This window comes from Erpetoichthys calabaricus, chromosome 14 (genome assembly GCF_900747795.2).
Source record: "Erpetoichthys calabaricus chromosome 14, fErpCal1.3, whole genome shotgun sequence".
Lineage (NCBI taxonomy): Eukaryota > Metazoa > Chordata > Cladistia > Polypteriformes > Polypteridae > Erpetoichthys > Erpetoichthys calabaricus.
In genome coordinates, this window is record NC_041407.2 from 68,992,357 (window position 1) to 69,007,914 (window position 15,558).

A 15,558-nucleotide genomic window follows, 5' to 3' on the forward strand; every position below is an offset into this window, starting at 1 on the left:
AAATTTCTACAGATTTGTCTGCAGCACATTTCCCGTTCTACCACATCCCAAAGGTGTTCTATTGGAATCAGGTCCAGTTACTGGGAAGGCCATTGAAAATATCTGAACTCATTGTCATGTTCGTAAAACTAATTTGTGATGGCGTTTGCTCTGGAACATTGTGTATTATCAGGCTCGAAATATCCGTTAGAAGATAAGTTAATAAATTGTGGCCATGAGGAAATGCACATTGTCTGCAACAATGCTCAAATAGGCTGTAGCATTCAAGTGATTGACATTAATGGGCCGAAAGTCTTCCAAGAAAACACTCCCAACACCATTACGACACCACCACGAACCTGGAACATAGACACAAGGCAGTATGGGTGCATGGATAGATGCAATTGGCACCAAATTCTGACCGTACCATCTGTGTGCCTCAGCAAAAGCTGAGATTCATCAGATGAAGTTTGCATATTTCCAGTCTTCAACTGACTTGTTTTGGCGAGCCTGTGGCCTCTGCAGCTTCAGCTTTCAGTTCTTGACTTGAATTTAATGTGGTCATCTGCTGTTGTAGCGTTTCTGCCTGAAGATTTGGTGTGTTGTGTATTCTGAGATGCTTTTCTGCTCACCACAGTTCTACAGAGTGGTTATTTGAGTTACTATAGCCTTTCTTTCAGGTCGAACCTGTCTGGCTTTTTCCTATAACTTCTCACCAACAAAGCATTCCCATCCACGGGACTGCTGCTCACTCAATTTTGTTTGGTTTTTGCACCATTCCTAGTCAACTCTAGAGACTGTTGTGCATGAAAATCCAGGGAAGTCAGCAGTTACAGAAACACTCAAACCAGCTCTCTGGCACCAGCAATCATGCCACAGTCAAAATCACTGAAATCACATTTTTATTTCTCCATTCTGGTGTTTGATGTGAACTTTAACTGAAGCTCCTAACCTCTGTCTATATGATTTTGTGCATGGCGCTATTGTCATATAGTTGACTGATTGCATGGATGAGCAGGCGTACAGGTGTTCCTAACAATATACTTACCACGTGTAAATTATATTAACAAGTATACTTTAAGAACACTTATAATGAAGGTATTGCTCAGTGGCAGCCTTCACAATAATACAATGTTGAATCAGGAAGTTGGACCCACTGCAGATGTCCAGTTAGAGTCAAAGAGACACAAGATATCTTCCAGGATAGCCAGTTTATTTGTTTACTACCTTACCCACAATATATGAAACTGCCAAAGGAATCTCTTTTATCTTTACTTGTATGTTACATTAAGTATATGTGCGGTTTTCTCTGAAAGACAGGGAATGAACATTTATAAATCATCAAGCACGTACTGTAAATGAAATACTATTAAACTGATAGCATTATTACATATAATGTAAATGGCAGCAATAGATCAATTACTTGGAAGAAATGGCACCTTAAAGTATATCAGTACAATATTTAAAATATTAACACGTGGATTTGGAACTTAACAATTGACTCCTTATTAACAAAGCTAAATGTAGTGAAATTCAATTCCAAATGAAATAATAACATTAGCAGAGGTCACAAATGGCCCACATTACAAACATTAACTAGTTGCTTTTAAACAGTAATCAGTGTTATTGCTGTCTTCAACGCACATGCAGCTTTCACATGTAACGGGTCATTATGCAATTAAATTAACCTTAAATATACAATGCAACACCCATACCATCCCAAAACATGGCATCCCCTGATAACCTGAAGCGAAAAGAACACTTACTTTATATTTACACACACTGTAAGGATATAAACCCTAAGCACATTAGTGTCCAGCTCACTATATTAGAAAACAGTATCCTGGCTTATCTCCTTGTAAGCAGAAGAAATAAAAAAGAACAACAACTTTCCAGAAGAGGCAGAGTGATGCTTCTTTTGTTTTAATAAACCAGGATTCCAGCCTTCTTAACAACACCTGTGCATTTGGCAAAAGAGCAGAGGAAACAAAGCCTTCAGTTAATAAGCCTTTGAGGGTGTGCAGTCGTTTGAAATAATCAGGTGACACAGACCAGATAGCAAGTCTCCTACAGTGTCCTACGATGCATGCAGGAGTTAAACAGTGGTGATGACCTGATGATCAGTCTGTCACCTTTAATCCTCAACCACTCTGGCATCTTATTCTACATCCAACAGTGGAAACTTTGTAACTTTAGCACCAACTTCCCCAACAGAATACCAAAGAGGAGAAATAAATTGGGAAAAGGTCGGTAACAACTTGTAATGCTGACTGACACACTTTAATTTAAGAAAAATCACTGACAGCTGTTTGAACATTAAAAAAACAACCGAATCAGCAGCTCTGTGGTGATTTATTATTTCTTGAAGTTTTGCGCGTTACTCATTACATTTATAAATTTAAATTATGCAATTTCCACCCTTTTTATGGCAAGTAATAAGTTTAACGCCCATTCCATATTTCCTGGGTCCCATATGTAAGTCCCAATTTGGGCGTCCTGAAATCTTCATTTGTGAGGTATTTTAGATGTAACTAACTTTTCATTCAAGTAACTTAGGAAGGAAGGAACTTTGCAAAAAAAAAAATGAGACAAAGGTCATAAAAAGAGATGGGACATCGGGGTAACCCCATTTATTATCCTTCTGTAGGTTGAAAGGAAGAATGTTGATGAAGGAGAAAGAATAAGCAGTCATGGAAGAGACTTCTGCTCTCTTTGTATTGTGGTTGGCCAGGGTTTCTTCCCGAGTCTTAGTTTCCTTTCTTTTTATTCATTTTATTATGTTGTTTTGTGTATGAAACTGAGTGTTCTTTTTTTCCTTCATTTTGTATTGTATTTTTAATCAATATTGTCTTGTTTATTAATATTATTGTATATTTTGTTAATTGTATTAAATATCTAACTTGTGGTCTATATATTGAAACAAGGGGGTCAGAGTCCCCTGACTTTATGAACATCTTAGAGCAGGGGGTTCTCAAACTTAGTTCTGGGGCTGCTCTGTGGCCACAGGCTTTTGTTCCAGCCAGATTCACAATCACTGATAATAACTGATCTCATTTAATTAGCTGGTCTTTTTTCTCTTCTCTTATTCTACATTCAGAAAAGCACAATAGTATGATTTGTCCATTTATAAAATATTTAGAAGTATTTCTAATTTTTCAACATCTTTAAATGCTGAACTTAAATGTTTTTCTATTATTTTGATCTAGTTTTCTTACTTTTGTTGTATCCTAATAATGACAATTAAAAAGAAGCATATCAGACACCTTAGAAAAAACAATAAATGATAAAAGGCTGCAACTACTTTAGCATCAGACCCACTAATTAGTAAATAATGGATTAAATAACCAAAAAACCTGAAAAAGAACAATGAAAATAGGATTAAAATATTGTTAAAAAGTAAAAAGTACATTTCCCATATAACTGCTTAGTAAATATTAATAAAAATTTACCAAACTTATTTTTGTATTTTTTTACTCTGACTCCAAATACACAGAAACTGGATAATAACAGATCAAATGTGTTGTGGCAGTAATACATTTCCACTTATTATTATTATTGTGACCTTTGTAGATTATTTTTGCACCATCATTTAATTACTATTACATGTCTACAAATGTATTTTTTCATTTATTTTAGGTATTGACACATCATAATGCTATTTTGTTTTGTTTATCTTATCAAGAATCAACTCCTAGTTGCTGGTAGGGGACTGTCCTGGGTGTCATTCTTTCTGATGTCACCAGCATGATGCTTTTTAAACCAATGTCATAGATTTTCACTCATTCAAAATTGTTTTATTATACAGTAGTTAATACCGGTCCTGACTGCTTTGATAATCGTTTTTACTTTCTCGTATACAAAGTATAGGAAATGTATTGTAATCGTCCAAAAATTCAATGTTGAGATTTTGATGAGTCTCATTGTGTTAGACCTCCCTGAATCCAAAAATACCATTTTTTGAATTATGTCTGTCTGTCTGACTGTGTGTGTGTGTGTGTGTGTGTGTAAACACGATAACTTGAGAGGGCATTCACTTAGGTCAACCAAATTTTGCATAATACAAGGATTAGCTACAAAACATAGATTTCTATCAACATTTGTGTTAATTCTGCTACTCAGAAGTGGTACTTTACCTTTTATTCATAAAGCTGCAGAGTCCGATTTATACAACTTTACTTTTGTAATAATTGTTCAGTACATTATTAATTTGATTTGATTTGTTGTTGGTTTGTTCTTTAATGTAAATAATATAAAAATATAATCATTGTCTTGCGGTTTACTCCTCAAATATCCACCCTAACCCTAACCCTATATTTGAGTATACAAGAAGGTCTAGGGGAGACCACTACCGATTTTTTTTTTTATTAACGTTTGGCCGTGGTTGACTGTTATTTTGATTTCCTGGTTTTCACTCATTTCTGGCTTAGATTTATGCTTCATCATTCAGATCATTTAAAATTTTTGCACTGACAAAACAGTTAAATCTAAATTATGTTATGATAAAGATTCATATTTTTTTTTAGTTTTTAGTCCATGGTTTTTATGCAGCTCTCCTCTCCCTTTTTTGAGTTTGTGATTTTGGGTCCTTTTGGCCTGTGCAGGCCGAAAGTCTTTTCCTTGAGTTTTGGGAGCCAGGATTACTAGTGCTGGTGAGGCCTAACCTTGTGTTTTCCATGCTTTTTTACGAGTATAGCCCTGATTTTTAGTTTGTATGAGCCTTGCATCATAACACTCTTCTTCTGGTCTAACAAATAATGCTCACTTCCTGTGGACTTTACTTTTTACATCAAGGGTGGCAGGAGTGACAAAACTAAGCGCAGAGTTAGGAGTCTTCTCACAGGTTATTTTCTTGGTAGCTGTTAGCAAAAAAGAAAGATGTAGAAGTAGCTATGCAACCTCCCTACTGTTTTCCAGTGTACCCTTAAAAGAAACACAGCATATCCACACATTTCACAAGGTATGACTTCTTAATAAATTATTTTGTTTTAATTTCATCCGTAACTGCATCATTTCTTTTCAGAGACAACAAAGTATCTGACCAGTCAAATGTTCTGTGCTCATAGAACTCAATAAGCAAAACAGACAGATTACAAAAGATTGCTTTTAGCGAGTAAACAATTGTCAGCCAGAGAACGGCCAGCACAGCATCCCCTTTTGAGACACAATTTCATGTCCATGTAAATTATAGCCTAGCTGTCAGTACTCTTGCTGACTGCTTTTTAAATAACATTTTAGAGTGTGTGGTTAGTGGCAGGCAAATACAACATGGTCTCCTTTCGTTTTTTATTTTTGTTAGTTTTGATTTTATGTACATAATACAGGGTCTACAGTGCATTTATAACATAGCACTAGTGACGTGAGTAGTAACATGGGTAGATGATAGGGAGTTTTTTTTCTAATAACTTAATTATTTGCAGAGGATTTGGAAGTAAAAAAAATAATGCAATTGCACATATGAATTATAATAATGTATCTAACCAAGCACCCACCCTCCATGCCATCCAAATGTTCACCAAAATAGCCTCTACTCTGCTTCATTTCTCAGCTTATAATAACTCTGGAAAAATCTGGTCACTGTTGACAAAATTGATAGCAATCACTTGATTTTTCTTATACTAATGTTAATGCATCCAGAATTTCTAAGTTATTTGGATTAAAAAAATACTAATAATAAATAACTACAAAAATAGGACTCTTCTATTTCTAAATGAAAATTTTATTTATGTAGTTTATTGCCCCATTGATGAAGACATTAGTCTAGATGAATACATGTGCAGTACACTGCAGCATACAAGCACCAGTACCTTGCTAATGTAATTTATTCCTTATTTCTTTCTTTCTTTTTCAGTGGCACTGGCTTCCAGTGAACAGAATCCTGTTATTGTCATTGTTGTGGTCTCTGTGGCTGCCTTCATCATGCTGGTCTCTATGGGAGTCGGATTAATGATATGGAGAAGGTGGGAAAATCTGTTGCTTTTCAATATCAGTGTTTTTTTTAAAACCCTCATTTAGCTACAGCTGACCAAACGTGTAATCAAATTAGGCTACCTGCATTCAGATTAGAAGATTTTCATAGTCAAGTGTTCCTACAATTAAAGTAGTTAAAATCAATTTAGACAGTTCATTCAGTATTCTAAAACTGTTTGACGTCACCCAGCATATTACACTTACTGTTTCACTTACTGATAGATTTAACGTCACTAGATATTGCTTTCATCTAGGATCAGTTTTTTTTTTTAACTGTGAACTTATGCCATGCCTTTTGATGGATGACTATATCCTTATTTACAGACCCATTCTCAATGGACAGCTAAATGATATGATATTTTATTTTCTTTTGTATTGAAGTACAATATATTATTATTTGGCAAAGGATGAGCTAAATGTTCTCTCTCTTCTTGTAATTCACACCTGACCTCAACACAGCCAGTAAATGGTAAGCTAATGAACATGTATGTTCTGAGGAGTATGCTAGCTCCGCAGAAGGACCAGGTTCAGTGCCAGCAGTCACACTTTGTAAGTTCGTTTCACTTACCATGCCATCTCAGAACCAAAGTGCCAACAAAATAACAACCTCCACAATAATAACAACAGCAAGAACCCAGCATGACACAAATGATATATTTTTCATACTTAGCTTGTGTGAAATGGATTTTTCAGCATATGCTCTAAGTCAGACTTTGCTGGGAGAACTCCATTTGAATAATGCCAAGTTGAATGTCCCTCTTGCAGACAGGTCTCTCCCTCCCTCTGTTAGCTGAGAGACTCTTAATCCACAGGATGCTGTCTTGTCCTGGTGCTATTAGAATATTCAGAAAAGTCTGGACGGCAGTAGTTCTGGGTACTGTATCCAGTGGTGGTGAGATTCCAAGGCATGCTAACATTTTTTTAACGTTAGGTTAATATTCATTGATTCATTTTCTACTGCTAATCTGAAATGGGGACCACCACCCCAGTCTGCCTCTCCAGAGACACATCTCCCGAAAACCAAGCAACACTGAAAAGGCATGTCAGCCATGACAGCCCAACAATGTCCAGAGCCTTCAGCATTTCAGGGTGGATCTCATCCACTGCTGGGGCCTTGCCATTGTGGAGTTGCTTAACTACACTCAATGACCTCCCTCAGGGAAATAGGCATTGATTCCCCCATGAGCTTCTGGGTCTGCCTCCTCCACAGAGGGCATGTCCATCAGTTCAGGAGCACCTCGTAGTGTTTGTTCCACTGCCAGACAACATCCTCAGTCTGAGTCAGCATTTTTCCACCCTTGCTGAGAACAGCCTGGGTGAATCCCTGCCTTCCTTTATGAGTCGCCTGATCGTTTGCCAGAACGATTTGAACCCAATTGATAGTTGCTTTTCATGGTCTCTCCAAACTTCTGCCACACCCAAGTTTTTGCTTCCCTGTCTGCTTCACTGTTAGTACCTCTATGCTGCTTCAGGAGGCCCCATACTAACCATACACAGATGTCCTCCTTTTTGCAGCCTGATATAATCTCTCACCTCTGGTGTCCATCACTGGGTTCTTGGGTTGCCACCTTGAGAGGCACCAATGGCCTTCAGGCTGCAGCTCTTTGCAGTTGCTTCCACAATGGAGACGTTGAACAAGGCCCATTTGGATTCCATTTCCCCAGCCTACCTTGGGTTATGGGAAAAGCTCTTTCGCAGGTTGGAGATGAAAGTCTTCTGAACAGCACCCTTCCCCAGACATTCCCAGTTCACCCTCACTACTCACTTGGGCTTTTCAGGTCTGTCCAGGTGCCTCCCCAACCATTCTGACCCAACTCGCCATCGTCAATGATCAGTTGACAGCTCTGCCCCTCTCTTCACCTGAGTGTCCAGAACATATGGCCGAAAATCTGATAATATGATTATGAAATCCATCATAGATTTTTGACCGAGGGTGCTCTGGTACAAAGTACACTTATGAGCCACCTTATGTTCAAAGATAGTGTTCATTAAGCACAAACCATGGCTAGCACAGAAGTCCAATAACAAAACACAGCTTGGGTTTAGATCAGGGAGGCTGCTCCTCTCAATCATGCTTCTCCGTGGTAGGCCCAGTTGCCAGGCGCTTGCACTTCTCCCAAGCCTGACTCCAGGAGGAGGACCCAGTAACCCCATACCAATCGGGTACTCTTTTTATCTTTATAGAGCTGCATTATTATCTGCTATCAGTCACTTGTTGTCTGACCCCTCATCTGGGACCAATTTTCCTTGGTAGGCCCTTCCAGGTGCTTTTACTCAGGACAACATAGTTCACAGGAACACTCAAAACTCTTCACCACTATAAGGTGGTGATTTCTGGAGATGTAGGTAGTTTTCATAAAATTAAGCAACCAGTGTTATACTAGCAACTTAACATGTCCATCTCTGGAAAGTTAGTGAAGACAGGGAATCTTGTTAAATTTCTCCTGGTCAAGCCCAAAAAATGCCTTCTCACAGAAGCACAAGAATAAAAAAAAAGTAAGCAAAACATAAAAAAGAGAAGTGGCAAAGAGGAACTGTGTCATAATAATAAGCAGGAATAAAAATTAATAATATGAATATAATATAGAGCAGAGGTTCTCAGTGTCGGTCCTGGGGGCCCACTGTGGCTGCAGGTTTTTGTTCCAACCAGCTTCTATTTTTAATTGGACTTCTGGGCTAATTAAGTGAACTGTTATTTGTCAAATTCTGTGTTTTGGGAAAAATGTAGAAATTAGAAAACTAAGTTTGGTATAATAAAATGTACCACGCAGTTATATTGGAATAATGTATTTTGTTTTCTTTTTAACAATATTTTCATCTTGATTTTCATTCTGTTTTTTGCAGAGTGTTCTAATTGTTTAATTAATTCATTATTTTCTAATTAGTGGGTCTAACGCTGAAGTACTGTAGTTGCAGCCTTGTTGTTTGCCTGGCTGTCTTCTCCGCTGGTTAGGATACAATGAAGGGAGCAAACTGCACAGAGAAAGGGCAAAATAGAATGAAATCAACAAAAGGTTGTTAAGCATTTAAATCTCTAGCAAAAGCAGAAATATTCCTAAATGTCTTATAAATGTAAAACATGCTGCGGTGCTTTCTTAATGAAGAATAAGTGAGTGGAAAAAAAATGTCTGCTAATTAATTGAGCTCAGTGTTATCAGATGTTGCCACTGATTAGGAATCTGGTTGGAACAAAAACCTGAAGCCACAGTGGGCCCCCAGGACCGACATTGAGAACCCCTGATATAGAGTATATGTATTGTAAAAGAGAACAAACAAAACAGAAAGATTTGGGGTCCACCCCATATATTGTTGGTAATGCAGCAAAAAAATTAAGAAATGCAATAGTGAGTAATCACAATGGACTGAGCCAATTAATGACTGAATTGGAGAGTGGAGTGCTCAGGTCTTATATGTTCAGGGCAGGAAGAGGCAGGTTTTTAGCCAAAAGTGAGGTCTGTAGGAGGGTGTGGTTTGGCAACGGAACTGGGTGGAGTTCTAGTTGGGCTCCCCTTCTGTTGTCTGATTCTGCATCTTACCCTCAGTTAAGACCTTAGACTGCCTCCCATGCGTGCGTGTGTGACACAAATATATATATATATATATATGGAAGCGAAGGTTTGATATATGATTTACATATTTGTAGCTAGTAATCCACAAAGGGAGAAAATTAATCACTTATCTTTAAATACTGTAGTTGTTTATTACTAAGCTTTCGACAACCTACCAGATGTCATCATCAGAGGAAAATGATTAGATATGCAGGAATCAAAGGCAATACCGCAAATATTGGGGTGGGGGTGTATCAATAAGGTGTGGATCGGAGTGTGTTGGTCATAAAGTCTTTATTATGTACAGTAGGCATCCTTTTTAAGCCTGCATTTTCTGAGTTCATGCCCAAATATCTGTTAATGGCATTTTCATTTGAGATTCATTATTCAGTCAGCTCTCTGGCACTTTTAGTATTGGCCCTGAATTTTACTTGCACCATGACCTAGTTAAACATGTGTCTGGTTGAAGTTGGATGTGCGTATATCACAGATCATGGATCCTTCCTTCTGACAGCGTTACAATGTTCTTGCATTCGTGTTGCAAGTGTTTTAGATGTTTGTCCCTGTATATAGCTGGGCATGCACTGCATGGTATACTGGTTACTGTGTTCCATGTCTCTGATGCAGATTTCTTGCTTTTAGCATTAAAAAGAACAGTCTGCAGAGTTTTGGCAGGTTTATGGGCTAATTTGATTTGGGGAGGATGTCCACTGTACTTTTTGATACACCATTCTGGTAGGGAAGAGTGTGCCAAGTAAAACATGAGATCAGGTTAGAGTCAATTGTTTGCTGAGGTCTGTGATGCCTCCTATGTAAGCATTGCTTGATAAATGCCTTGGGGTAGCCGTTTGATGTGAATAGATTGAAAAGATAATAACTTTCATTCTTTTTATTATTATTTGTATTACAGTGGGTGTGAATCCTTCTAGCTCTACAAGTGTAGAGATGTGGTTTAATTTTTTGCATGGTTATCTTTTACAATTGGGGCTCAGGTCAGAAAAATGGCTTTCCTAAGATTTCAAAATGCCATGGAGCTGGTGACTGGACCATACCTTAACCACTAGTTCATGCTGACAGCCTTGGATAGCAAAAGAAAATGCAAAGTCTACACAGATGGCACCCCAAACCAAATTATTCCTGTGCTTATTGATAATATCCCATCAGTTCTCCAATGTATGTCTAGGCAGTTTCACATTAAAGCACAACTTAATTGTTTTAGGTAAAACCTGTCTTTTTATGAAGCTCTGAAAACCTTTGAAAATGCAATGCATATTTTATTACGTTGTGCTCTGCTTTTCTGAATACCCATGTGCGCACAATATTACCAGCAGACAAAAAAAGCTACAGCTCATCAAATAGGCATTCTGTATAGGACTTCATTTGCATAGCAGAAGGTAATCACCCTGGCACCATGCCAAGCTTCAGAGTGCAGCATTTGCTTGTTTTCCAAGTTAAGTTTTTCTTTGGTTTTTAGTTTTCCTTAATAACAATTTTATATTTGCCCTGCAATATACTGGTACCCCATCTAGTGTTTACTCCTGCTTTGTGAGATATTCTGCTGAGGTGGGGCTTCAGGTGCCCATGCCCTAAATTCAGTTTAAATAGTGAGGACCACTCTCTTTAACAACCTTTCTAATCCAAAATGATACCAAGTAGTCTAAAGGACATAAAAATTACATGTTTTGTTAACACCATATAGCAAACATGACAGAAAAAATGTTATTTAACATATAAAGAAATAAGATCAACAGAACAGAAACAAAACCGTGTAGCTTTTCTAGACTTTTGCCTTTCTGATAGGGTGGCCAAATACCAAAGCTCCCCATTTCTTTCCATCCATCATTGGATTCTTTTTGCTCCACTAGTTGAGTCCTTACAATAACATTCCTCATGCTCAGTATTGCTCTGGCCATGAAGCAGGTTTAAACCCCATTGCTGTGATACTGCTGGTGTCAGAAACGGCAATAACTTTGTTCCAGTGGTATTATGTGATATATTTACTGTATATACTCACGTATAAGTAGGGTCTTGAAACCCGAAAATCGATCATAAAATCAGACCCCAACTTATACGCCTGTTCAAAATTGCGACACTTAATTTTTTTTTTTTTTTACATCTTCTTGCCTCCTCTAATTTTGCATCAGTTTCTCAGATGCATCGAATTTTGTTTTGATGCATCGAATTTCTTTCACTACTTCAACGACGTTTAATTTAAAACCAGCTTCATATTTTCTTGTGATCGAATGCTCCACCATAACAAGAGATACTCTTACGATAAAGGCGTACGAGGGTGTGAGATACAAAAAACACAAATCAGTGCAAACGTTGCTTCGGAATAGTTCAGGTATCACCGTGTGGTCACGTAAGCACAATAGAAAGAGAGAGAGAGAGAGAGAGAGAGTGGTTAGGAGCACGCACTGATACAACGCATTCCCGCACCCATATAGAAAAAAAAGGAAGTGTTTTCCGGGTTACTCTCTCAGGTGGCATTAGCATTTCATATTCCCTTGTACCAATAGCGTGAGTTTTCCGCATTCGACTTATACAACCGTTATAAAATACCACAAATTATAATGTAAAATCAAATCCCGACTTATCCGTGGGAGAACTTATCCGTAAGTATATATGGTAGTCTCTCTTGGATCAAATGACCTCTAGTGTATTGGGGAAATCCTGCATTCCTTCATAATATGGGAACAAACTGTGAGCAAGTCTTTGGTGTGCCATTTTATATTTTCATATACATTTATAGAGACAGAGCACATACTACAAAAGCTTAACTCCATTCTAGAGAAAATTTCCACTGTAACTGTTCAGTTAATATACACTCAAAAATCGTTTGCTTCACTCACCAATCAACCAGCCAGAACCAGTTACAAGAGGAACTTGCTGTAGCCCCCAGCTATGAGCAGAAAATTGATTGATAGAAGGATTGATAGAAGAACATAGATTATGCATGATCAGGATTCACTCATGGGAATTGACTTGGCTCATGTATAGTAACAACATATAATAGTAAGGAAGTACAAGACCAACATAAACATAGGATCTACCAACACCAAGGGGTACCTCTTTTTATCCTTCAATCAACTCCATCCTGAGATAATTCGGAGGCAAAGACCTGTCAGCTCTGAAGCACAAAACAGGATTGAAACAACCACCTGATATCTACACACATTAGGAACCTAGAGTTCCAGCAAGATGAGCTGTAAACCATACAGGTTGTATAGGGTGTTTGTCATACCCATCTCACTTCAGTTTTGCTCTAGGCTCATTTAAAATTGAAACTTATATAATGTTTTTATGTATAAAAGTTTGAATCTGCTCTTCTGCTTGCTCTGTGGTCTATCTTACTGCCTGAGAAGTAGGTTTTTAAATGGAAAAGTGAAGTTATGTGTGTCCTCAAGTCAGATTTACTCTTACAGTGACCATAAGTGGAGTTGCAGGGGGTAAACGTTAACATTATACAAAGTTACTGTCTATTATAGTACCTGCATTTTTATTACTCTTTAATGTAATATTGTTTTTTTTTTTAATCAGTATGCTGCTGCTGGAGTATGTGTATTTTCCTTTGGCATTAATAAAGTATCTATCTATCTATCTATCTATCTATCTATCTATCTATCTATCTATCTATCTATCTATCTATCTATCTATCTATCTATCTATCTATCTATCTATCTATCTATCTATCTATCTATCTAATGAGTATTTTAAGGTAGGCAGAGTGAGAAGTTTGTCATTTTAATGGCACACAAAGGCTTGTGGGTAAAGATATGTATCATACATAGCATGAGATTACAAATTTAATTTTGTCTTGTTTCAGAATTTAAATTTTACTTTGGTCCCCATAACTTTATATAATGTTTATTGTTTCTGTGGCTGTTGCTACATTTCCAGCTACTAGTTAAGATGGTAATGGGCAGGTCCACATTTTTGGATTAATTTCAAAACTAAACACATTACTTTTTGTATAGTTAGGATTAACTTCTCGTTCGTATTGGTTTTGACTTTTTCCGCCTTCTGAGTTTTGTTCTGCATATTGGTTATGGTTATGTTGATACTTTGAATTTCTAGTAACATACCTCTGCTTGGTTTCCCACTATTCTTTGGACTCACACAAATGTTCTTTTTCTCCTGGTCTATTTTTCAACTGTCCCTTTTAAGATTTAGATTACTTTTTTAATCTGGGCTACAATAGAATGCCTGGAACCAATAGAATGAGCTTTAGCCTGTTATCCTTGTAGTAAAAGTAACACCCTGACCTTACACATAATTCTATAACTTGGCTGGAAGTAAGCAAGGCAGGGGGTTTCAAGCCACATTAGAGCTGATGTGCTTTGAGTCTGGAGGAGCTTTTGAGCAATGATTCAACTAGGAGGTGTAAAAGGCTGTGTCAAAGATAAAGACAGAGTTTGGATGTACTTCTGAGATGGGGAAGTGGATGAGCCACCCCATAAGTTCATATGTTCTGTGTGTGTAGGCATGGAGCAGCAGCAGGGTTTTGTTTTTGTTCCATATTATTTGCTATTTTGTGCTCTTCCTTTTGTGCATCCATCTCTGGCATGGCTTTAAATAAACGCACCATTTTTGTAGACATCTGAGTAGGAGGATTGCTACAGGAGCACCCCCATCTGTGACACTGTGTTATATTCTTGGTTGTTTTGTAAAGTACCCTTGTATGCACATAACTAGCATCAGATATTCAGTGTTACAGACTGGTCCTCCTACCGAGACAGCTTTCCAGCTGTCTCAGTAGGAGGGTTGTATCAATGCTTTGAAACAATAACAGATATATCTTGCTAGTTTAGTAGCAATGGCTAAGTTTGAAATTAAAAGACCTACATATATGAACATTAAATAAAACATACAACATCTGTTTTATAACCAGCATTTTAATATTAAAGTTGTTGCCTTTTCAAAAGTATTCAAGATTATGGTTGGGTTAGGATAATTTGAAAAAGGTAAAATTCTTCATTAGGTATAATGGAAACATTTACTCTTGAAACCTCCACTATCCTAATGGCTGCCAAAATCCACTGGGCACTATTTGAGACATCAACATATGATAAAGTATTCAAGTGCCAGGGATTAAAGAAATTCTGAAGGGTTGCCCAGATTTTAAGATATTGCAAGTTGATGGGAGTTCCACCAAGAGAAGAGAAGAGAAAAGAATATCCATCAAGAGCCCTCCAAACAATACTCTGGTTCTTTCCTGATGGTAAAGACATGTCCCAAAGGACAAGGTCATAAATGGTTTTCACAAAAGAGTTGTCACAAACAAGCTAAAACTAATTAACGGGGAGTAAGAAGTGTCAGATATAAGAATCTTAAATCTTAAACAATAGTTAAAGTCAAAATAATACTGTCTCACAGTCCTAATCAATTCCAGAAAGAAGATTCCCTAAGCAAAACTTTAATTTACAAGCAGCACATTGTTTTATATTTATCCAAAAACTTGCTGTGAGCCGCCATTTTATTCAGGAAAAGGAACTGACATTACAATGAACATTATGGTGTCAATCGAGCAGCAATAGCCTTACCAACAGTAAACAAGATGGCAGTGCTCATGGCAAGACTGCACAAAATTGTGTAAAACGTAGTAAAAAAAAAGATGTCAAATAAATTAAACAAATAAAAAAATACAGGGACACCAAACAAATTATGACATGCCTCAAGTCATCCTTCTGTTAGAAGACAGGGTGATCTCCAAGATGCCACACCATGATTGTATAAACTAGATCTAAAACCTCTGAAGGGACCAGCGTGGAACAGATGGAAATGAGGCCTGGCAATAGATTACAAGACTTCCAGGTTAATGTGGTGGCATTGTGGGATCCCAAGCTAGAAAGTGGGGTTCACGCTGACTTGTTGGCAAAAAAAGGCCTGAAGAAGGCCAAACTGGCAACAGATCTCTTACAGGTGAGAATCTATTGCCTAGGAAAAATAGCAGGACATAGGTAAGAATTTTTCTCAGCCATCACTACAAACTATATAGGATAAGTAACATAAAAATATTGGGAGGAGTATTTCTTTAAGCCTGGTTCCTGATTTTCTTCAAAAG

General features: G+C 37.4%; 1 protein-coding gene across 1 annotated transcript in view; it reads left to right on the plus strand.

Moving 5' to 3' along the window:
* The window catches only part of LOC114664355 (ephrin type-A receptor 7-like), a 584,483-nt gene that overhangs the window by 485,740 nt on the left and 83,185 nt on the right, over nucleotides 1-15,558 (plus strand). The window contains exon 7 of the mRNA XM_051919080.1: nucleotides 5,828-5,936. Coding sequence (XP_051775040.1) covers nucleotides 5,828-5,936 — 109 coding nt within the window. The remainder of the gene's footprint in view (nucleotides 1-5,827; nucleotides 5,937-15,558) is intronic.